General features: G+C 51.6%; 1 protein-coding gene across 2 annotated transcripts in view; it reads left to right on the plus strand.

The window, feature by feature from the left end:
- Positions 1-16,384, plus strand: part of ASS1 (argininosuccinate synthase 1) — a 77,824-nt gene that overhangs the window by 13,977 nt on the left and 47,463 nt on the right. For both annotated transcript variants that reach the window (XM_084650234.1, XM_084650235.1), the window contains exons 5-7: positions 668-856; positions 6,882-6,938; positions 10,143-10,217. In XM_084650234.1, coding sequence (XP_084506360.1) covers positions 668-856; positions 6,882-6,938; positions 10,143-10,217 — 321 coding nt within the window. The remainder of the gene's footprint in view (positions 1-667; positions 857-6,881; positions 6,939-10,142; positions 10,218-16,384) is intronic.

Consider the following 16,384-nt stretch of genomic DNA (forward strand, 5'->3'; position numbering starts at 1 on the left):
CTTCTCCGTTTCTCACTTCCCTCTTTTCCCTCTATCCCTTTTCTTTTTCTTCTTCTGCTCCTCCACAGCATTTGTGGTTTATTTTCCCTCTCAAACCTTTCTTCGTGTCCTTACAAACGAGGAGCAGTCATTTCAGGGCTGGTGGGTTCAAGGGATGGTTGACCAGCTACAAAGCCTTTCTGTCTGTGTCACTGGTTCACATCCAGACCAAGACTTAGAGTCATTCCCACCTGTTTGGTGGTCTCGGACCATCTCCCAGCGGAGGGAGGTAGCCCAGGGAGCCATGTGCTACTGCCATGATGTATCTGTTCTAGGACTAGAAAAGGGGCTGTGGTTTCTACAGTTGTTGATCCAGAACCTTTCACCCGCACCTGGAAAAGGGGAGATGCTTATATGAGTCATTGGTGACACTGGGCTGGTTTCATCCTCCACTGAAATCCATAACGCTTCTCCAGGGATAGATTTGGCCCTTTGTCTCTGGGAAGTTAGTCAGATCTATAGGTGCAGTTTATGGAAGACCTCAAACACAGGTGGTTGGAGCAGGGTTCCAGCCCCTAGGGGATGTTTCATCTATCGAATAAATGGATCTTCACCCCCCAGCAGCACCCTATCCCAGCAGGAGCCCTGGGCTACCCTCATTGCTTGGGGCTCTCTCTTTCTTGTGCAGGTTTACATTGAAGATGTCAGCAGGGAGTTCGTGGAGGAGTTCATCTGGCTGGCGGTTCAAGCCAATGCCCTGTATGAGGACAGGTATCTCCTGGGCACCTCGCTGGCTAGGCCTTGCATCGCACGGAAGCAGGTGGAAATTGCCCAGAAGGAGGGAGCCCAGTTTGTTTCCCACGGAGCCACTGGGAAGGTAAAGGAAGGGCAGGCCATTGCCTGGCAGCGGGTCTGGGCTTTGGGTGCCTAGGAATGCGAGGCTGGTAGATAGGAGTTCCCCCACCCCCACCACTTTATAGATGGGGAAACTGAGGCACATAAATATGATTTGCTGACTATCACAGAGCAAGTCCCTGCTTTCGGGCTCTTGGCTGGAAGCTCTCCTGCAACTTCCGTTAGAGTTAGCACTGGCTGGGGAACTTTCCTTTAAAAAAACAACAACAAAAAACGGATCAAATGTCCTGGCTTATTGAATGGAACTGACATGTTTTGAGTCAGCTCAATCTGTGGCTGCCCGAGGTGCCATGGTGCCTCATGGCAATTTCATCCCTTTGTTGATATTTCAACCTTTCATCCTCCTTTAGGTCTAAAACAACCCTGGAAATAACAGGCTTTCCACCGGGATGGCAATTCTGATTTTCCCCCAGCTCTGGTTAGAAACTTAAAAAACTTGTGTTTGCATGGAAGGGGGTGAAGAATCCTGGCTCCCTGGGCCCCGCCAGACAACTGACAGCACAAATCCTGGATCAGGGGGAGTTTTATTTTAAAGGGTGGTGGTGATGGGGGAGGGAAATGAGCGGTGTTGTTGCAGCTGCAGCACTGGGGCCGTTGTGGCTGTGGGAGGCCCCCTGGGGAAGCAATCCCCGGTTTTGGTGCTGAGTGTGGCGTGCTAGGCCAGAGGGGGAGGGGGAGAACTGCTCATCCCCCTCCCCCTGCTGGTCAAGGAACCTGTGGTGCTGGGGTGAGGCTCAGAAATGGAGGATTAACGCACGCTCTGCGCTCTACAGGTGTGAGAGCACAGTTGCGTTCTTGGGGAACTCCAGTAGTGGGTTAGTAGGGAGCCCAAAGGTTTGTTTTGACCCAAAGAGTGGCCTAGTGGACAGATCACAGGACTGGGACCCAGGAGACCTGTTCCTGGCTCTGCCACTGATCTGCTGTGTAGCTGTGGGCAAGTCACTTCCCGCTCTGTGCCTCAGTTTCCCCAACTGTAAAATGGGGTTAATGACACTGACATCCATTGTACTGCACTCTGAGATTGCCTGATGAAAGGTGCTAAGCATTATTTTTTATTGTGCATGGGTTTGCTGTCCCATTGAGCTCTGTGTCGCAAAGCCCCTGGCTTCAGTCAGGGCTGTGGCTGATCTGTCAGTCCTCAGCAGTAGGAGAAGCCTGAGGAACCTGGGTACCCTGGTTCGGATCCAGGGGGAAGGCGTTTTAAAAAAACAATCTCTCTCTCTCATCCGTCTGCAAACACGGATTGCTGGGTGATCTCAGAGCCATGGAGCTGGTTCCCCTTGGCTGGATTGTTCTGTAGAGAGGGGGCAGAGATGTTGATACCAGATCAGAAAGTTTTTTGGCCAGCATTTAGCACTAGAGGGGGCTAGCAATCTGCATTGAAAGGCAGTAGTCAGGTGTAGCTAGCTGACTGACCCACAGAGCAGGAGGTTACATGCAGAGATTCCCCGCTAGAGGCAGACAGAGACCACAGGACGGGTGCAGCTCAGCGAGAGAAGCGGCTCATATAAACTAAATGAGGGATGTCACTTTATTTCCTATGGAAAATGAGCTGGAGCTTTCTCATAGGGCTGGTCAGTTTCCATTTTCCTTTCAGCTAGGAGTTGCTTGTCCTCCATAGCCCTAACAAACCCCTGATGGTGAATTGCAACAGGGGAAACATTGCACAAATGGGGTACACCCCCTGCCCTGCCTCCTTGCTAAAATCCACAAGTCTCTAAACCTGCGTACACTGTCACCACTTGTCGTTGGCCAGGTTAGAGCCTCTGTGGAAAGTGTTCATGCAACGTACGGCGAGAAGAGGCCTGGAGACAGAGTGGGTTGGAGGCTGCTCCTCCATAGTTACCATTATAAAACTTCTGTGCTTCCAAGCTGGATGCATGTTGGAGTTCTCCAGGTGATGATGTAGCCTGGGAGAGTCAGATGGGGTATCAGACCTCCAGGGTCCACAGAGAAGCAAAGGGATTCTGAAAAGCATCCTAGGATCCTAGATGTGTAGGGCTGGAAGGGACCTGCACTGAGGCAGGACCAAGTAAACCTACCTTTATGGTTAGATATTAGGAAAAACTTTCTAACTTAAATCTCCCTCGCTGCAGATTAAGCCAGTTACTTTTGTCCTACCTGCAGCGGCCTGCAAGAACTATTGATCCCCGTCTTTTTCATAACAACCCTTAAGGCACTTGATGTCTGTGACCAGGCCCCCCGCTCAGTCTTCGTTTCTCAAGACTAAGCGCGCCCAGTTTTTGTAACCTTTCTTCATAGGTCAGGTTTTAAAAACTTTTTATCGTTTGTGTTGCTCTCCTTTGGAATCGCTCCAATTGTCCACATCCTTCCTACAGCGGGGGCCTGGAATTGGACCCCGTACTCCAGTGGAGGCCTCGCCAGTGCTGAGTAGAGTGGGACAATTACCTCCCGTGCCTTACACTTGACACTCCTCTTGATATACCCCAGAATGAGCTTAGTTTTTTTTCACAGTTGCACCACATCGTTGCCTCATTTCAATGTGTGATCCACTCGGAGCCCAGATCCTTTTCAGCAGTGCTGCCACCTGGCCAGCTGTGAGCGGGGAATACTTAAACTGACTCCTGGGCGCAGTAGCAATTGTCAGCCTGTGTATCTTGTTGCTGAAGGACATTTTGGAGGCAAATAAGCTGAAGAAAACTCAGAGGAGCTAGCAATATCCCCTGCAATTATATGGGCTCAGGTAGCATTTTAGGGCTCTCAAATCACTACTTCTCGTAAGCTGGTCACGAGCGGGAGACAGGGAGAAGCTTCCTGCCTCGTGCAGTGCCGTGGGGGGGGGGGGAATGGGTTATTTTATTTTATGGCATTTTGAAGCATCTGGTACTAGCCAGTGCTGGAGACAAGCCTGAATGAGCCATTGCTTCTGCTGGGGCATTTCCCGTATCCCCTCTTGCGCAGCCCCTTGTGGGTGTGTCCCAGTCACTCTGTTTGGAGACTCAGCCGCCTCTCACCTCTTCCAACCATCCACCAGAGGGCGCTCTTGAGTGATGTGGCACCTAGGGAAAAATCCCTCCTCTCTGCACTGAGCTCAGCTCCCCATTTCCCAGTTAAAATGTCACCTCCATTATTGGGTATTGCACAAACCAACCCTCCTCCCCCTCTTCCAGCGTCCACAAGCAGCAAGGAAGCTGCACCCTAAGCTGCTGCCAAGTCTCTAACTTCCCCCCCCATCCATTAAGCCGGGTTGGAGGGAGCGTGTGCTGGTAACTCGACCCGGGAGCATGCTATCCCCGGCTGAGGCAGCAGCAGGGGCTTCAGCATCTTAAATGCGCACCATCTGCAGCGCCCTGTCTTGGGAGCAGATGGACTTGTTTGGGGCCTGTAAGGGAAATGAGTGCCCTGGAATATGTGCGTGTGTGTAATAGTCCCGGGGGGGCCTCCTTGGCCCAGCAGCAAATGTAACCAGCCTGATCTAGAGAAGAGGGGGTGCCCCATTTGCCCGCGATGTTGGTGGAAATTGGGCCTTTGTCATCTTTCTTCCCCTAGAAGCTCCCAGAGCTGCTCAAACCCTCCCTCTCCAAGGTACCTGGCCTCCTTGGGAAGCCCTTTCCAGGGAGCTTGTTGGCAACGTCTGATAATGAAGGGGTGTCCGGATCCACCAGATCATCAGCTATCTCTCCTGCCTGGACTCTCACGAATCACCCCTGTTCCTAGGGGGCAGGGCCCTCAGCGAGAGTAGCTCTGGTTTAAAGCCAAGCAGCTGCACTAGGCTGGGTGCGGGACTGCAGCTGCGTGCGATGGCCCGTGGCACCAAAGGGCCAGGTTGGCAAAAGAGTTTGGCCCTTTGTGCGCGTGTGGGGAGAGGAGCTCAGCTAGTTGGGCAAATCTGGCCCTTTAAAGTGACGTTTAAAAACTAGACCTTTGGTGGAATACACCCATGGTGCTACGGGCACTGCTTGATGTATGTGGAGGCTATTTCTCTCTCCCCTCCCTCCCGCCCTAGCAAACACTGGTGAGAACGTCTTGGTGCTGTTCTGCCATCCTGCCCAGGGCACAGTTCTGCCCCCGGTGCTGGCACCAATCGACTGTTCAGCCTTCACTATGGGACGTAGATGCATCCGGATGAATTCAAGATACGTAGACCACAAGTTAAAGGTGGAGTCTCTGTCTCGGGGCTTGTCTACATGGGGAAGTTTACTAGCATTACTCTACCAGAATAACTGTTTGGAAGTGACCTAAGCTAAACCAAAAAAAGATCATTCTTATTTCATATAAAGAGCGTGCCCAGCAGGAATTATACCAGTGTAGCAGTGCTGGTAAATTACCCCATGTAGACAAGTCCTCCGTTTCAAATCTTTCCGACCTGGGATTGTCTCAATCTAGCTACTTGTGCAATAGCCAGGATCTTTATGACTGAAAGCCCTGAGTGGTGTAGTAGCTGGTGGTCCCTTCAGGACAGTTCAGATTGGCTGCGTTCCCCTTGTAATGATTTGCTGCCCAAGAGCACCGTTCTCAAATGAAGGGCCCTCATCTGCCTGTGCCCAAGCCTGGTGCGCTTCTGGGGGCAATGCAAGGGAAACATGCATGGCATCAGTTAACTAGCATCATGAATAAGATGTTGATGTACCTCACTACCCTCTTGTGGATGGAGCCAGAACTGCTCAGCTGTGTGCCATAGGCCCTATATTGCTAGCAGCTAATGGAGATTCTCCTTTTGCTTTTGGTAGAGGAGGATCTGGGTTCCATCCCTGTTTTGTCGTGAAGTTCTGAATGGCAGCATAGCACGAATTGGAGTCCTGAGCAGCCACAGATTTGTTAGTGGATTGTGGCAGACCCTTGGGTTTATTCATTCGAACTAGATGGCACCTCCTGTTGAGAGACTGCTTGTTATGGTTCCTGGGTACTAGGGCAGGGGATGATTAATACAGGTATCTCAAGCTTGGAATGGACTTAGACATCCCTGTGCAAACACACATGTTCTGCCAAAGACTTGGCCTCAACAGCGCATTGCAAGGCCATCGCTGACTTTCCCAGCTCTGCGTAGCGCCTGGCTAGGAGCTGAGGTGGAGACGCACGGAGCACTATGGCTGTGACATGGCACTGAGCCAGCATTCGTCTTCTCCAGGCATTTTCAAACAGATGGGTTAGTGCTTGCAGCGAGAGGAGGTTAATTAGAGACATATACTGTCTGGGTCTCTCTGGCTCTCATGCTCTTACAGTGGTGTACTTAGGGGCTACTTGCCCATTAGCCACTGTCCCAGAAAATATGGCAAATGGGAGGCGTGGACAGACCAACCCTCACTTCTTTCCCTAATTCAGGTTTTTCCCTTCTTTCCAATAATTGCACATTTCCTAGGCCTGGTTGAAATATTGACGGTTTTGTAGTTTCTCTTCTTCAATCCAAAGCTGCAGAGTTTTCCTCCTTGTTTTATTTGCCAACAGTGGGGCAGAAGATTGAGTAACTGGGCCAGAACCTCGTCTCGTTGAAGCTGGGGAAGCTTTATGAGCTAGGCTAGCTGAAGATCTGATCTGCTGAGACTTTCACAGTCCCTCTCCCAAACCTTCCCCACCCTTTGGGTCCTGCTGGGCTTTGGCCTTCAAGGGCCTGTCCAGGGAAAGGCCGTTGGGACTGGGTGGGGACATGATTGCCTGGATGCTGGCTCGTCTCTCGCTTGCTCTCACAGTGGGTTGGGAAATCCACAAGGCGTCACTGGTTTTGATAGACTCATGTTCTCGCATCTCATCTGCTCTCCCATAGACCTCTCCACCTAAGCCTGAGCCCCTGGAGATGCCATTCACAACCCCAGACCTTGGCCCTGGCAGGGGCACCCGGCGAGGGGCCAGAGACCGAGCCTCAACTCTGAATGGGGACAACAGGCTTGCTCCATGTAGGCCGGCTCTGGGATGTTGTCTCCTTCATACATTGGTGGTGGCGTGGACCAAGATCACAGCCTTTCCCACCAAGTCTGAACTCGTGGGATGGGGTCAGGGCCATTCCTAAACTCCCCTCTGTTCTGTTTCAGGGGAATGACCAGGTTCGATTTGAGCTCACCTGTTACGCCCTGTGCCCTCAGATCAAGGTAAGGCGTTTGGACTACTGCTCCCACTAAGCATGGCCGTGTCACAGGCTCCCTTCGGGACATCTGACTGGTGTGGGGAAGGGTCTCGAGTATCTGGCTGTCAGGTTTGCCCTCTGCACAAGGGTCTATTTGTGTATTCTGGTATGACTCCTACATTGCAGATGCTGGAACAGTGTTCCCCACCCTTGCCCTCAGATGGCTTGATGCCCCCGTTTCACTTTGTGTTGACCAGCTTCAGTGCTTTGACATGAGTGCCCATGGCTAGGTTCCCTCTGCCAGCTCAGCCACCTGCGGGGTGTTAAAGTCGCCACTAGTCAGAACATTTTACTTCAAAAACACTTTTCATGGGGGAAAAACCTGCCTCCCGCCCATGAAAATGTTTGTTTGTTTCTTCTGAAAGTTTCTGTTTTCAACAAAAAAACGAAAAACCCAAAGATGTTTCCCTTCCTCCCCCATTCTGTTTCATTTCCCCATTTTGAAAGTGCGGGAGGGGGAGGAAGTGGGGAAAATGGGGGAAAAAATTACTTTTTTTTTTTAAATTAGTTTTTGAAAATTGATTAAAATTCAGTTTTTCGATTCGGTGTTTTCAATGAAAAATGGAAAAAATTTCACACACACACCTCCGCCCATTTAAAATCTTTGTTGAAACACATGTATAATTTGGCGCAGCTCTGGTGAGTGTATTGTTCAGAATTGCTTAGGTGGCCCATAAAGCCTGGAAACCTTTAATTTTTGGGGGGTGGGGAGCACCAATTAGCCCTCAGCTTTGGGGTTTTCGAGGACCCCAAGAAATCTAATAACGGAGCGAGCACCGTTTTGCTTTCATCATGCTTAGTCAGCTGACCAGAAATGGGCAATTCAGATTGGATAGAATCTAAGCCCTGCCCCCATCCAGAACCTTGACCACACCTCTGGTCTCCCGCCTTTTCTGAGCTTGAAATAAGTTGGCTTAAGTCGCTGTAGCATTCCTGGCTGTCTCTGCTCATCCAAGTTCTGGATGGGACGAGAAGCATCATGATATCACAAGACATTCTTCTGGTAGCATCATGGACCTCCTGCAAGAGCCCCAGGATTTGGTCTTTGGGCCCATTTGGACCCAGATTTCAGTTTAGCAGCTTGGGCTTCTCTCTCATTTTTCCCGTCCCAACTCTGCAGACCCAAGAAAGCATCTGTACTTGGGTGCTGATCAGACCCAACCAGCCAGCCCTTTAGGGATCTCCTCGTGACACCTCTTTGCTGCCAGCATCACACCCAAGTCAGATGTTACTGAATACCCCCAGAGACTCCACTGAGTAACTGCTCACAAATCCACTCGCTCAGGGCCTGAGCCAAAGCCTGGGGGAAGACCCCATTGTCTTGAGTGGTCTTTGGATCACTGAATGCATGCATGAAGACATCTGAATGCGGCATTGTCACCAGGCCCCTTCATCCTACTAGTGCTTCCCAATGTGCAGACGGGGCCCAGGATCTGTCAGCTTGTTCACTAGCCCTGCAGAGAGAAAGGAAAGGCGCAGGGTCTCTGGATAACCTGCTGTTGGGAGCTTTATTTTTTAACACAGACGCAAGCGACTCAGTTTCTCTTTAACAAGCTGCCAGCTGCTCAAGGTGACGTTTTGGCATTTGAGGGGGCTGTAATGATCTTTAATTGACCTATTTTTACCCCAAACACCACAGTGCTGTGAAACAAACAGTAACAAGGCAGCCGCCTTGAGCGGCTGGTGGGATAATGGACACGTCCCCCTCCCTGCAAGCATATTCTGCTGCTTGTTAGGGTTACAGTGGCAGCTTGGAAGGGTCTCAGGTTACTCAACCTTTGTGTGGGGAGATTAAATCTCTGCCGATGGATGTGGTGTGTGCTTCAGGCAATGAGAATCACTTTGCCGCACTCCCTGCTCTGTGAAACTTGCAAAACTAGTCCCCAGTGTCTTTTGCTGGCAGCGAGGCTGTTCTGATTGATTCTCTCAATGCTGTTTGGGATTCGGATGTACTGATGAGGAAAAGGATTGTAGTGACTCGTCTAAGGGTGTGGAGGGAAAACGGACTGGTGTGTGAGGGCAGTATTATTACTGGGGAAGAATCAAAAGGGAACAGGCTTCGGTTGTGGTCTCGTTAAACCTCCAAAGATTGACTTGGTTCCTTTTTATCTGAACCAGGGAAGCTCCTGCGGTGGGTGGGGTGGAGACAGGTCCATATACACTATTCCTATTCCCAAAACCTTCCTCATCTCGGCATTTCGCGGCTCGCAGTAAAATTCCTCTCAATACCCTGTCCCGTCCCCCTGATCTCGCTCTCCTAGGGCGAGGCGGGAGGTGTCCTGTCAGCCGGTGGCATTACCAAGGTTAGTTAGGGCAGAATCAGGCCCTCTGTCATGAAGGTCCTGAGGAGACATGAAACCATGCCGCACAGATGAGGGGGGCGATCGCTGAGTCCATCCGTCGTGCCCAGCAGCTGTGGTGGTGGGATGAAGGCCTGACTGGGCCATAGAGCCTGAACTCCTCTCTCGCCGCTGGACGCAGCCTCTGCCTCCGGGTTGAGGTGCTTGGGCAGAGGGAAGCTTGTGCGGCTGCTCCCTGGTCTGTGGCTGACAGCAGCCTTGGCGTTCCCGGACCTAGAGTCCAGTGCCTTCCCCAGCACAGCAAGGAGGGGAAGGGGGCAAGTTTGCCTGCTCACTGGGCAGGCCTGGCATTACCACGGTGCTTTGCTTCTGGAGAAAAAACAGAACTGCTGAACCCTTGCCTGGGGGTGGAGGGTGATCAGGCCAGGGGCTTTGCGCTCGCTTTCACGGCCACGGCAGGTGCTGGGGCGGGTCTGAACCCTGTGCCCCTGCACCAGGGGGACTCAGTGGGGCGAAGGCCCCTTCAGAACTGGCAGGCCCCTTGGCCAGAAGAGTGCCACTCTCCACCATGTAGGTTTCCTCCCACCGACTGACTGCATAGCTGAGCTTTAGCCTGCAGGGGAGAGTCCCCTGGCTCAGAGCGGCTCTTTCCGACTTGGGGCTGCTGCGTGTGAGCTTGCCTGGGGCTTTGTGGGTCAGGATCTCTGCATGGCTGGGCTGGCCCACGCGTGCGAGCAGGGGTCTCAGAAAGGACCCGCTGCCGCTGAGGGACATGGAGAAATTGGCCTCCTCCCTCTGGCAGCTTGTATTTGAAATGCTGCAGAAGCAACCTCGCTCAACCCGCTGTCTGTCTCTGCCCCATCTCTCAGATCATCGCTCCCTGGAGGATGCCGGAGTTCTACAATCGCTTCCGCGGACGCAACGACCTGATGGACTATGCCAAGGTACGATCTCCCCTCCGTGGTGTCAGCTGCGCCCCTCATCCTCATGGCACTTGCCCTTTGCCCCGACGTGGAGGCCTTTTCTTGCCTCTGTTGTCCCCCAATCCGTCCCACCCTCTGGGCCATGGTCACAGTTCTCGCTCTGCCCGGGGGATGGAGACGACATTAGATTCACTTAGCTGTTCCTTAACTGGCCAGGAGGTGACTCGACTGGGGAATGCCCAGGTGCTCCTGGCACATTGGCTGCAAAACCTCCCCTGAAGTGCAAGAGGCGGGAACTGACCCCAAGTCTCCTGCGTGGCAGCTCATGGTGGTTCCACTGGGCTGCCCCACTCCAAATCTATCACTCTTCGTTGCACTGGGGGGTAGCATTAAGAGGCACCGGCCAAGGTCAGGGCCCCATCGTGCCGGGTTCTGCGTAGACGCGTAGGAAGAGACAATTCCTGCCCCCTAAAATCTCCCAGTCCTAAACTAGACAAGGCGGAGGTATGGAGGAAGGAAGGATAATTCTCCCCATTTTACAGATGTGGAGCTGAGGCCCAGATGGCCCGGCGCTCTGTTGCCCCGCGTGATGCGCAGCCATTGACACCAATGCAGAGCGGAATCAGAACTGTAGCGTTTTAAACCCACTGTACACTGGGGTGAATGACGGCACATGGTGCAGGGCAGTGGACAGTCAGGCCCAGAGAGATTAAGGGTGAAATCTTGGCCCAATGGGAGTTTTACCATTGACTTTAGGATTTCACCCTGAATTAACTGCTCAAGGTCACCCATGGGTCTGTGGCAGAGAAATGAATCCTGTGTTCCGAGTCCCCATCCTGTAACTTAAAGCACACACCCATCCTTAGTCTCCCTTTAATCCTCATGATGCAGTGTGGCCTAGTGGATCGAGCACAGGACTGGGGCTTGGGAAAATCTGGGTTCTGTTACCGGCTCTGCCACTGGCCTGCTGGGTGACCTTGGTCAAGTCACTGAACCGCTGTGCCGCAGTTTCCCCATCTGTAAAATGTGGATAATGACACTGCCCTCCTTTTGTAAAACGCTTGGCGGTCTACTGTTGAAAAGCACCATGAAAGAGCTGGGTTCTGTTGCTGTTCATTATTATTATTGTCTTGATTCCTTCTTGTTTTCCAATGCAAAGGTGCTCTGGATTTAGCTGAGCACCATCTCTCATGTCCATTATGGGAATTAAGACTGGCTCTGTGTGAGATTTCTGCTGCTGTTCCTGGATGCAAGGGTGTGTGTGATAGTGTGATGTTTTAATGGCCCCTAATTACCTGGATGTTAATTGTAATCCATTTGCCAAGGAAACTGGTCCCAGCTCAATGGCTTGCGTAATAGACAAAGCAAATACATTTTCCCTTTTGTCGTCCCTTCCTTTTTGAAGTACAAGTTGCAATAAAACATATTAGAAGTTTTTCATCAGGTTCTTTAAGCGCCCACCAGGGTACCTTTCTTTTTTAGCGACTTCATGGAAATGCTTGACAACTGGGCTCAATCAATCAAAAGGGAAAAAGCAGCTCTGTGCATAAACCAGAAAATTGCTTCAGTTTTTAAATAGCTGCCGTCTAGGCTGGCTGGATAATATCTGTGACGCCAAGGTGCTGAGTTGGAGGGGATGCGCTGCATGGAGCGCTAACAGCGGTGACCGAGGCCTCAGCATCCCATTAAACCCCAGAGTGCTGTGTGTTGAGGATTGTGTTGCCATCTGTTGTTTTATTATTAAGAAGGCAGTTTACAAGAGCTTCCCATATGTTGCCAAACAAATTGTCAAACAGCAGAGTTAGGAAGAGAGCTGTGTTTTTATTATATGGAAAATAGTATGTGTCTCTTTATAAAAGCAAAAAAACTCACAAAAACCCCAAAACAAAACCCCACCAACACAGTTTGGGAGCTCTATTTAAAAGGACAGGGTTGCAAACACAGCTTTCAGAGATACTTGAGCTCCAGGCCTCTCTTTAACGTACAGACAAAAGGAGTTTTCTATTCTTTCATGATCCATGATCTGAAGAAATCAGCTGTTCTCTTCTTGCAGGGCCCAATCCTGCACCTGTTTAATCTTACACACCTGGGTTCCATTGGGGTCTCAACAAGATGAAAATTGGGCCCAAATTGCCTTTGATAATTTTACTGCTCATGTGAGTAAAGTGAAGCACCTGGGTAAAGAGTTGCAGGATCAGGACCTGGCACACGTATGTAGCTTTAGTCACGTGAGCATTGGCATCATAAGGGTGTTGGCCAGATCAGGCCCTCGAGTTAGTTTTATGTTTGTAATCTGATGCTGTCCACTTAGTTTAGTTCTGGAAGTAGGTGATCAAATGGGTGCTTTAGGAAACCTAACGCAAACAGAAATAGTGGCACTTCTGTCTTAAATTTCACAGAACGCAGGTGTTGGGTGTGAGGGTTTTTAAAATCTGTCTTTGAACATTGCCAGAAATCCAAATACAGGAACATTAGGCTGGTGCCAGAGGAAAAGTAAGTGAAACTGACGATAAACACAAGTAAAACAGATAAGTCTAGTTTCAGTGAAGTTGGTCCAATATGAGAACATTAACCATTTGCTGACTAATGATGGCTTTCGTCAAATAATGTACCTGGATAACGTTCACTCAGATCTACCTTTCAATGCCCAAGCTCAGTGAAATGCAAAAAGTAAACAAACTTTATTGTGAGTCTCGGGTTATTGGGGGGGGGGTCTTCAAGCCTTAGCTCCTGGAGTCATGTGATGTGAGAATCTCCGCTTCCATTTTTAAAATCATGTTTCTAGCACGCCTGGCGTGGAGGAAAACTTGACCCTTAAAGTCTCAAAAATCAGAAGGCAAATTAAAGTAACCCACACTGTAGTAGTTTTAAAAATCTCAGGATTTTTTTAATGCCTGCAGGCTCACAGTGCTGAAAGGGCATAAATGGTGAAAGGTCTATTACATCATCTCTCTGTCCATGATCTATGGCTTAGTAACCCGGAAAAGGATATTTTAAAAATATGCAGGGCCCAGTCTTCTGCTAGTATAAATCATGGCCATCAGTGGAGCTAGACGGACCTCCATCAGCTGAGCCTCTGGCCCGGAGAGCCTCCCTCTCCTCTCCGTTACAATCTCATACGGCCCAGTTTTAGCCTTGTGGGACTATTCATGCACTTTGAGCATGTGCATAAATGTTTGTCTGCAGGCTTGGGTCTAAATTCGGAGTAACTTGGTTGAGGCCAGTGGTGTGACACCAGCCTAAAACTGTTGTGAGATCAGAATCGGACTCCTGAATCGATCCTGGTCTCAGGCTAAGCAGCCCAAGGCAAACGCAACTTTGAAGTGACAACTGTTATGACCATTTTGTAAAAAACACATATAACACCAGGGAACTGGAAACTGGTCTGGATTTCAGATTGAAATGCTTGTTTTTTAAACTCTAATTGGAAACCCAATTAATTTTTCCATTCAAGTCCTGTTAACCTGTGAAAACTCAGGGTCTGAAGGAAAAGGATGCGATGCTGGCGGATGATTGGAGGGAGGCAGGGGCATGCGTGTGAGGACAGTTGTGAAACAAGTGTGCAAGTGTTCATGCTCTTCTGCGCACAGGCTCCAGGGGAGTGGGCTGGAGGAAGGGAGCTGTTAGCAGACAGCATTACCTCAGGGCCACCCTGTGCTGGTGATTATGGCTCATTAAGAATAAACAAAGAAGAGCATTAATTGACTAACAAGCTCTTGAAAGCTAATGGAGGGATCAGCAGGCTGCTGGAGTGTGAACAGGGTCCCCTCTGTCAGGCTGTGGAGCTTGGACGTGTTTCATGGACCCTGTTCTGAGGGTGAGGGAGGAGGTCTTCCGGGGGGGTTCCCATTGGGCAGAGTCTGCTTGGAGATCCTGATCTGGGATAGGTGGGCCTGTGCATGCCCAGGCATGGTTATAGACAGACACACGTGTAGTGTTTTGTCCTGTTTGTGCTGTTTCCTTGGTGTTTGAATTTGATCCTGGACTCAGGATGGGGTGTGTGTGTGGGGGGATTTCTCAGTCTGTCTGAAGTTTGCTGTCCCTTTCTGGTCTCCAATGTCACGTGGCCGTCCAGCTCTATGGCTGGCCCATGTGCCCCAAGGCCAGCAGGCTTTTTACCCACCTCTGATGGGCCTGGGGAAATTGTCATTGGTCTAGGGTTCCCCAGGAGCAAACAGAACGGATACAGCCCCTGGTGAGGAGCTAGTTGGCTCCTCCTTCATCCATTAAAGCGCCAGGGTGGACGCTCCGGGGTTTCTCAAACACCTGGCAGCAGTCCAGTCATTCGTATTTGGCTGCAGATTTGCGCAGCATGAGGACACGAAGGGAAGGCATTGGGTTGGGCCATGCCGATATGCCCTGGCTGCTAGGGGAGCTATTGCTTTGTTGGTCACTGGTGGAACAAGGGTCTGTTTGCATTTTGTTTTCCTCCCGGGCGTACTGGGTTGGGGGGGCCTTTATAAGAGAAGGTTTTACTCATCTCCATTGCGTCCAAGCACCTTCCAGGTGTATATTAAACAACGGGAGCAGCAGCTGTCACATGATTGGTGCTTTCTCGCCCCGGGCTGGGGGAGCTGGGCTTGCAGTGCAGTGAGTGAGTTTTGGTAGGGGTTTGGTTTGGTGTTTTCAGGGTGCGTGCTGGTGTGTGTGTGTGTTAAAGAAGGCAGGTTAAAGTGCACCTGGCACTGGGAGCAGAAGGTGCGAGGTTTGCAACGGGATTGATTTTTGGCTGTATTCTGAACCCATGAAAGCCAGGATGACAATGCGAAGTGCTGGCCCAGTCCTGGCTCCAGCAGCCCACACAGCTCCTCTCTTAATCCGATCTCTGCCTCTTGTCTGTTGCATTGCAACTGCATCTCTGCGGCCTCCCCTGCTAATTCCCTGCGCTGCCCATTCGCCTCGTGTTCGAAGCCGTCTCATCAAGTGAATTGTCATCCGATAATTGAGTGAGCTGGTGACCTTATGAGGGAGCTGGGTGTTGTGCCTGTAGGGGGTGGGCAGCTGAGTCTGGGTGGGTGCGTGACTCCTAGGGGCACCGCATATCCATGCAGCCATGTACGTCTGTGTGCCAGGGAAACGCACGTGAGGCGGGGAGGGGGAAGCGAGCGAGCTCTGCAGAGCTCGTGGTGAGGTGTCTGTGTGAGGAGGGGTGTCTGTCTATCTGTCTGTCTGTCTGTCTGGTGCTGCAATACAGCTGTGGCCATTCCCTCATCGACCGCTCGGTGCTGTTAACTGCTGCTGAATTTCACCGTAGGATCAGCAGGGATAATTCCCCAGCAGCTAGAGAGGTGCCTGGGCCAGGCCTGCAGCTCCATGCGGGAGACACCGGACCAGGCCCTGGGTAGATGCTGATCATTGTAGCTCCTGGTGCAGTGGGTGGCGTGCTGTTGATTGACACCTGTTCCTCTTGTCTGTGCCCTGATGCTGGGGCCACAGAGGGGCCTGTTGAGATGCAGGGTCCTTTCCTCACGCCACTGCCTCTCACACCTGCTAACTGGGATTAGACCCCGGGCCCTGCAAGGTCCCTGCAAGGACCATGGATGCAGCGTGGCAAACTGTGGCTTTAGTCTGGGCTAGGGTTTGATCCAGCCCCTGGATAGGGGAAGTGCAAGCCCTTTGGCCCTACCCTGCAGCCCAGTGCTTTCCAGGAGTGGCCGGGGGCATGGCCGGGGCTATCCGAAGAGTGGGAGAGCTCTGAGCAGGGCCCCAAGGGTTTTGCAGTCCCCAGTGTAAAAGTGCAAGAGACCCGCTGCTGTACATGCAGAGCAAGAGGGAGAGGTGGTTGAGGGGGAGAAATGGGCAGATGGGTAGGCTGTGGTCGGTGAGTGGGGATGGGACTGCGGCAGGCACTGCTGATGGGCTGGGGTGAGGGTGAGACCCACACTAGCTTGAATCTCGCTAGCCCCACTCAAACTGGCCGTGGAGATGCAGCAGCACCAGCTTCGGCGTGGGCTGTACGAGCTGCCCAGGACCCTGGGTCCGGACGTGCATTGTTAGCCTGTGCCAGGGTCCGTGACACCACATGGTCACTGCTGTTCTCAGCCGGGCTGGCCGGGTTCAGGTCAGTGTGGGTGTGCCTAGCCGCGCTGCAGTGCAGACTGACCCTGAGAGCGGAGGGTTGGATGGAGGTGGGTCGTGGGTAGGTGAACAGGTGGGGAGGGGTGTGAAGGGGGAGCATGCGTGGGAAT

Source organism: Lepidochelys olivacea (assembly GCF_965140295.1).
Source record: "Lepidochelys olivacea isolate rLepOli2 genome assembly, chromosome: 16".
NCBI lineage: Eukaryota > Metazoa > Chordata > Testudines > Cheloniidae > Lepidochelys > Lepidochelys olivacea.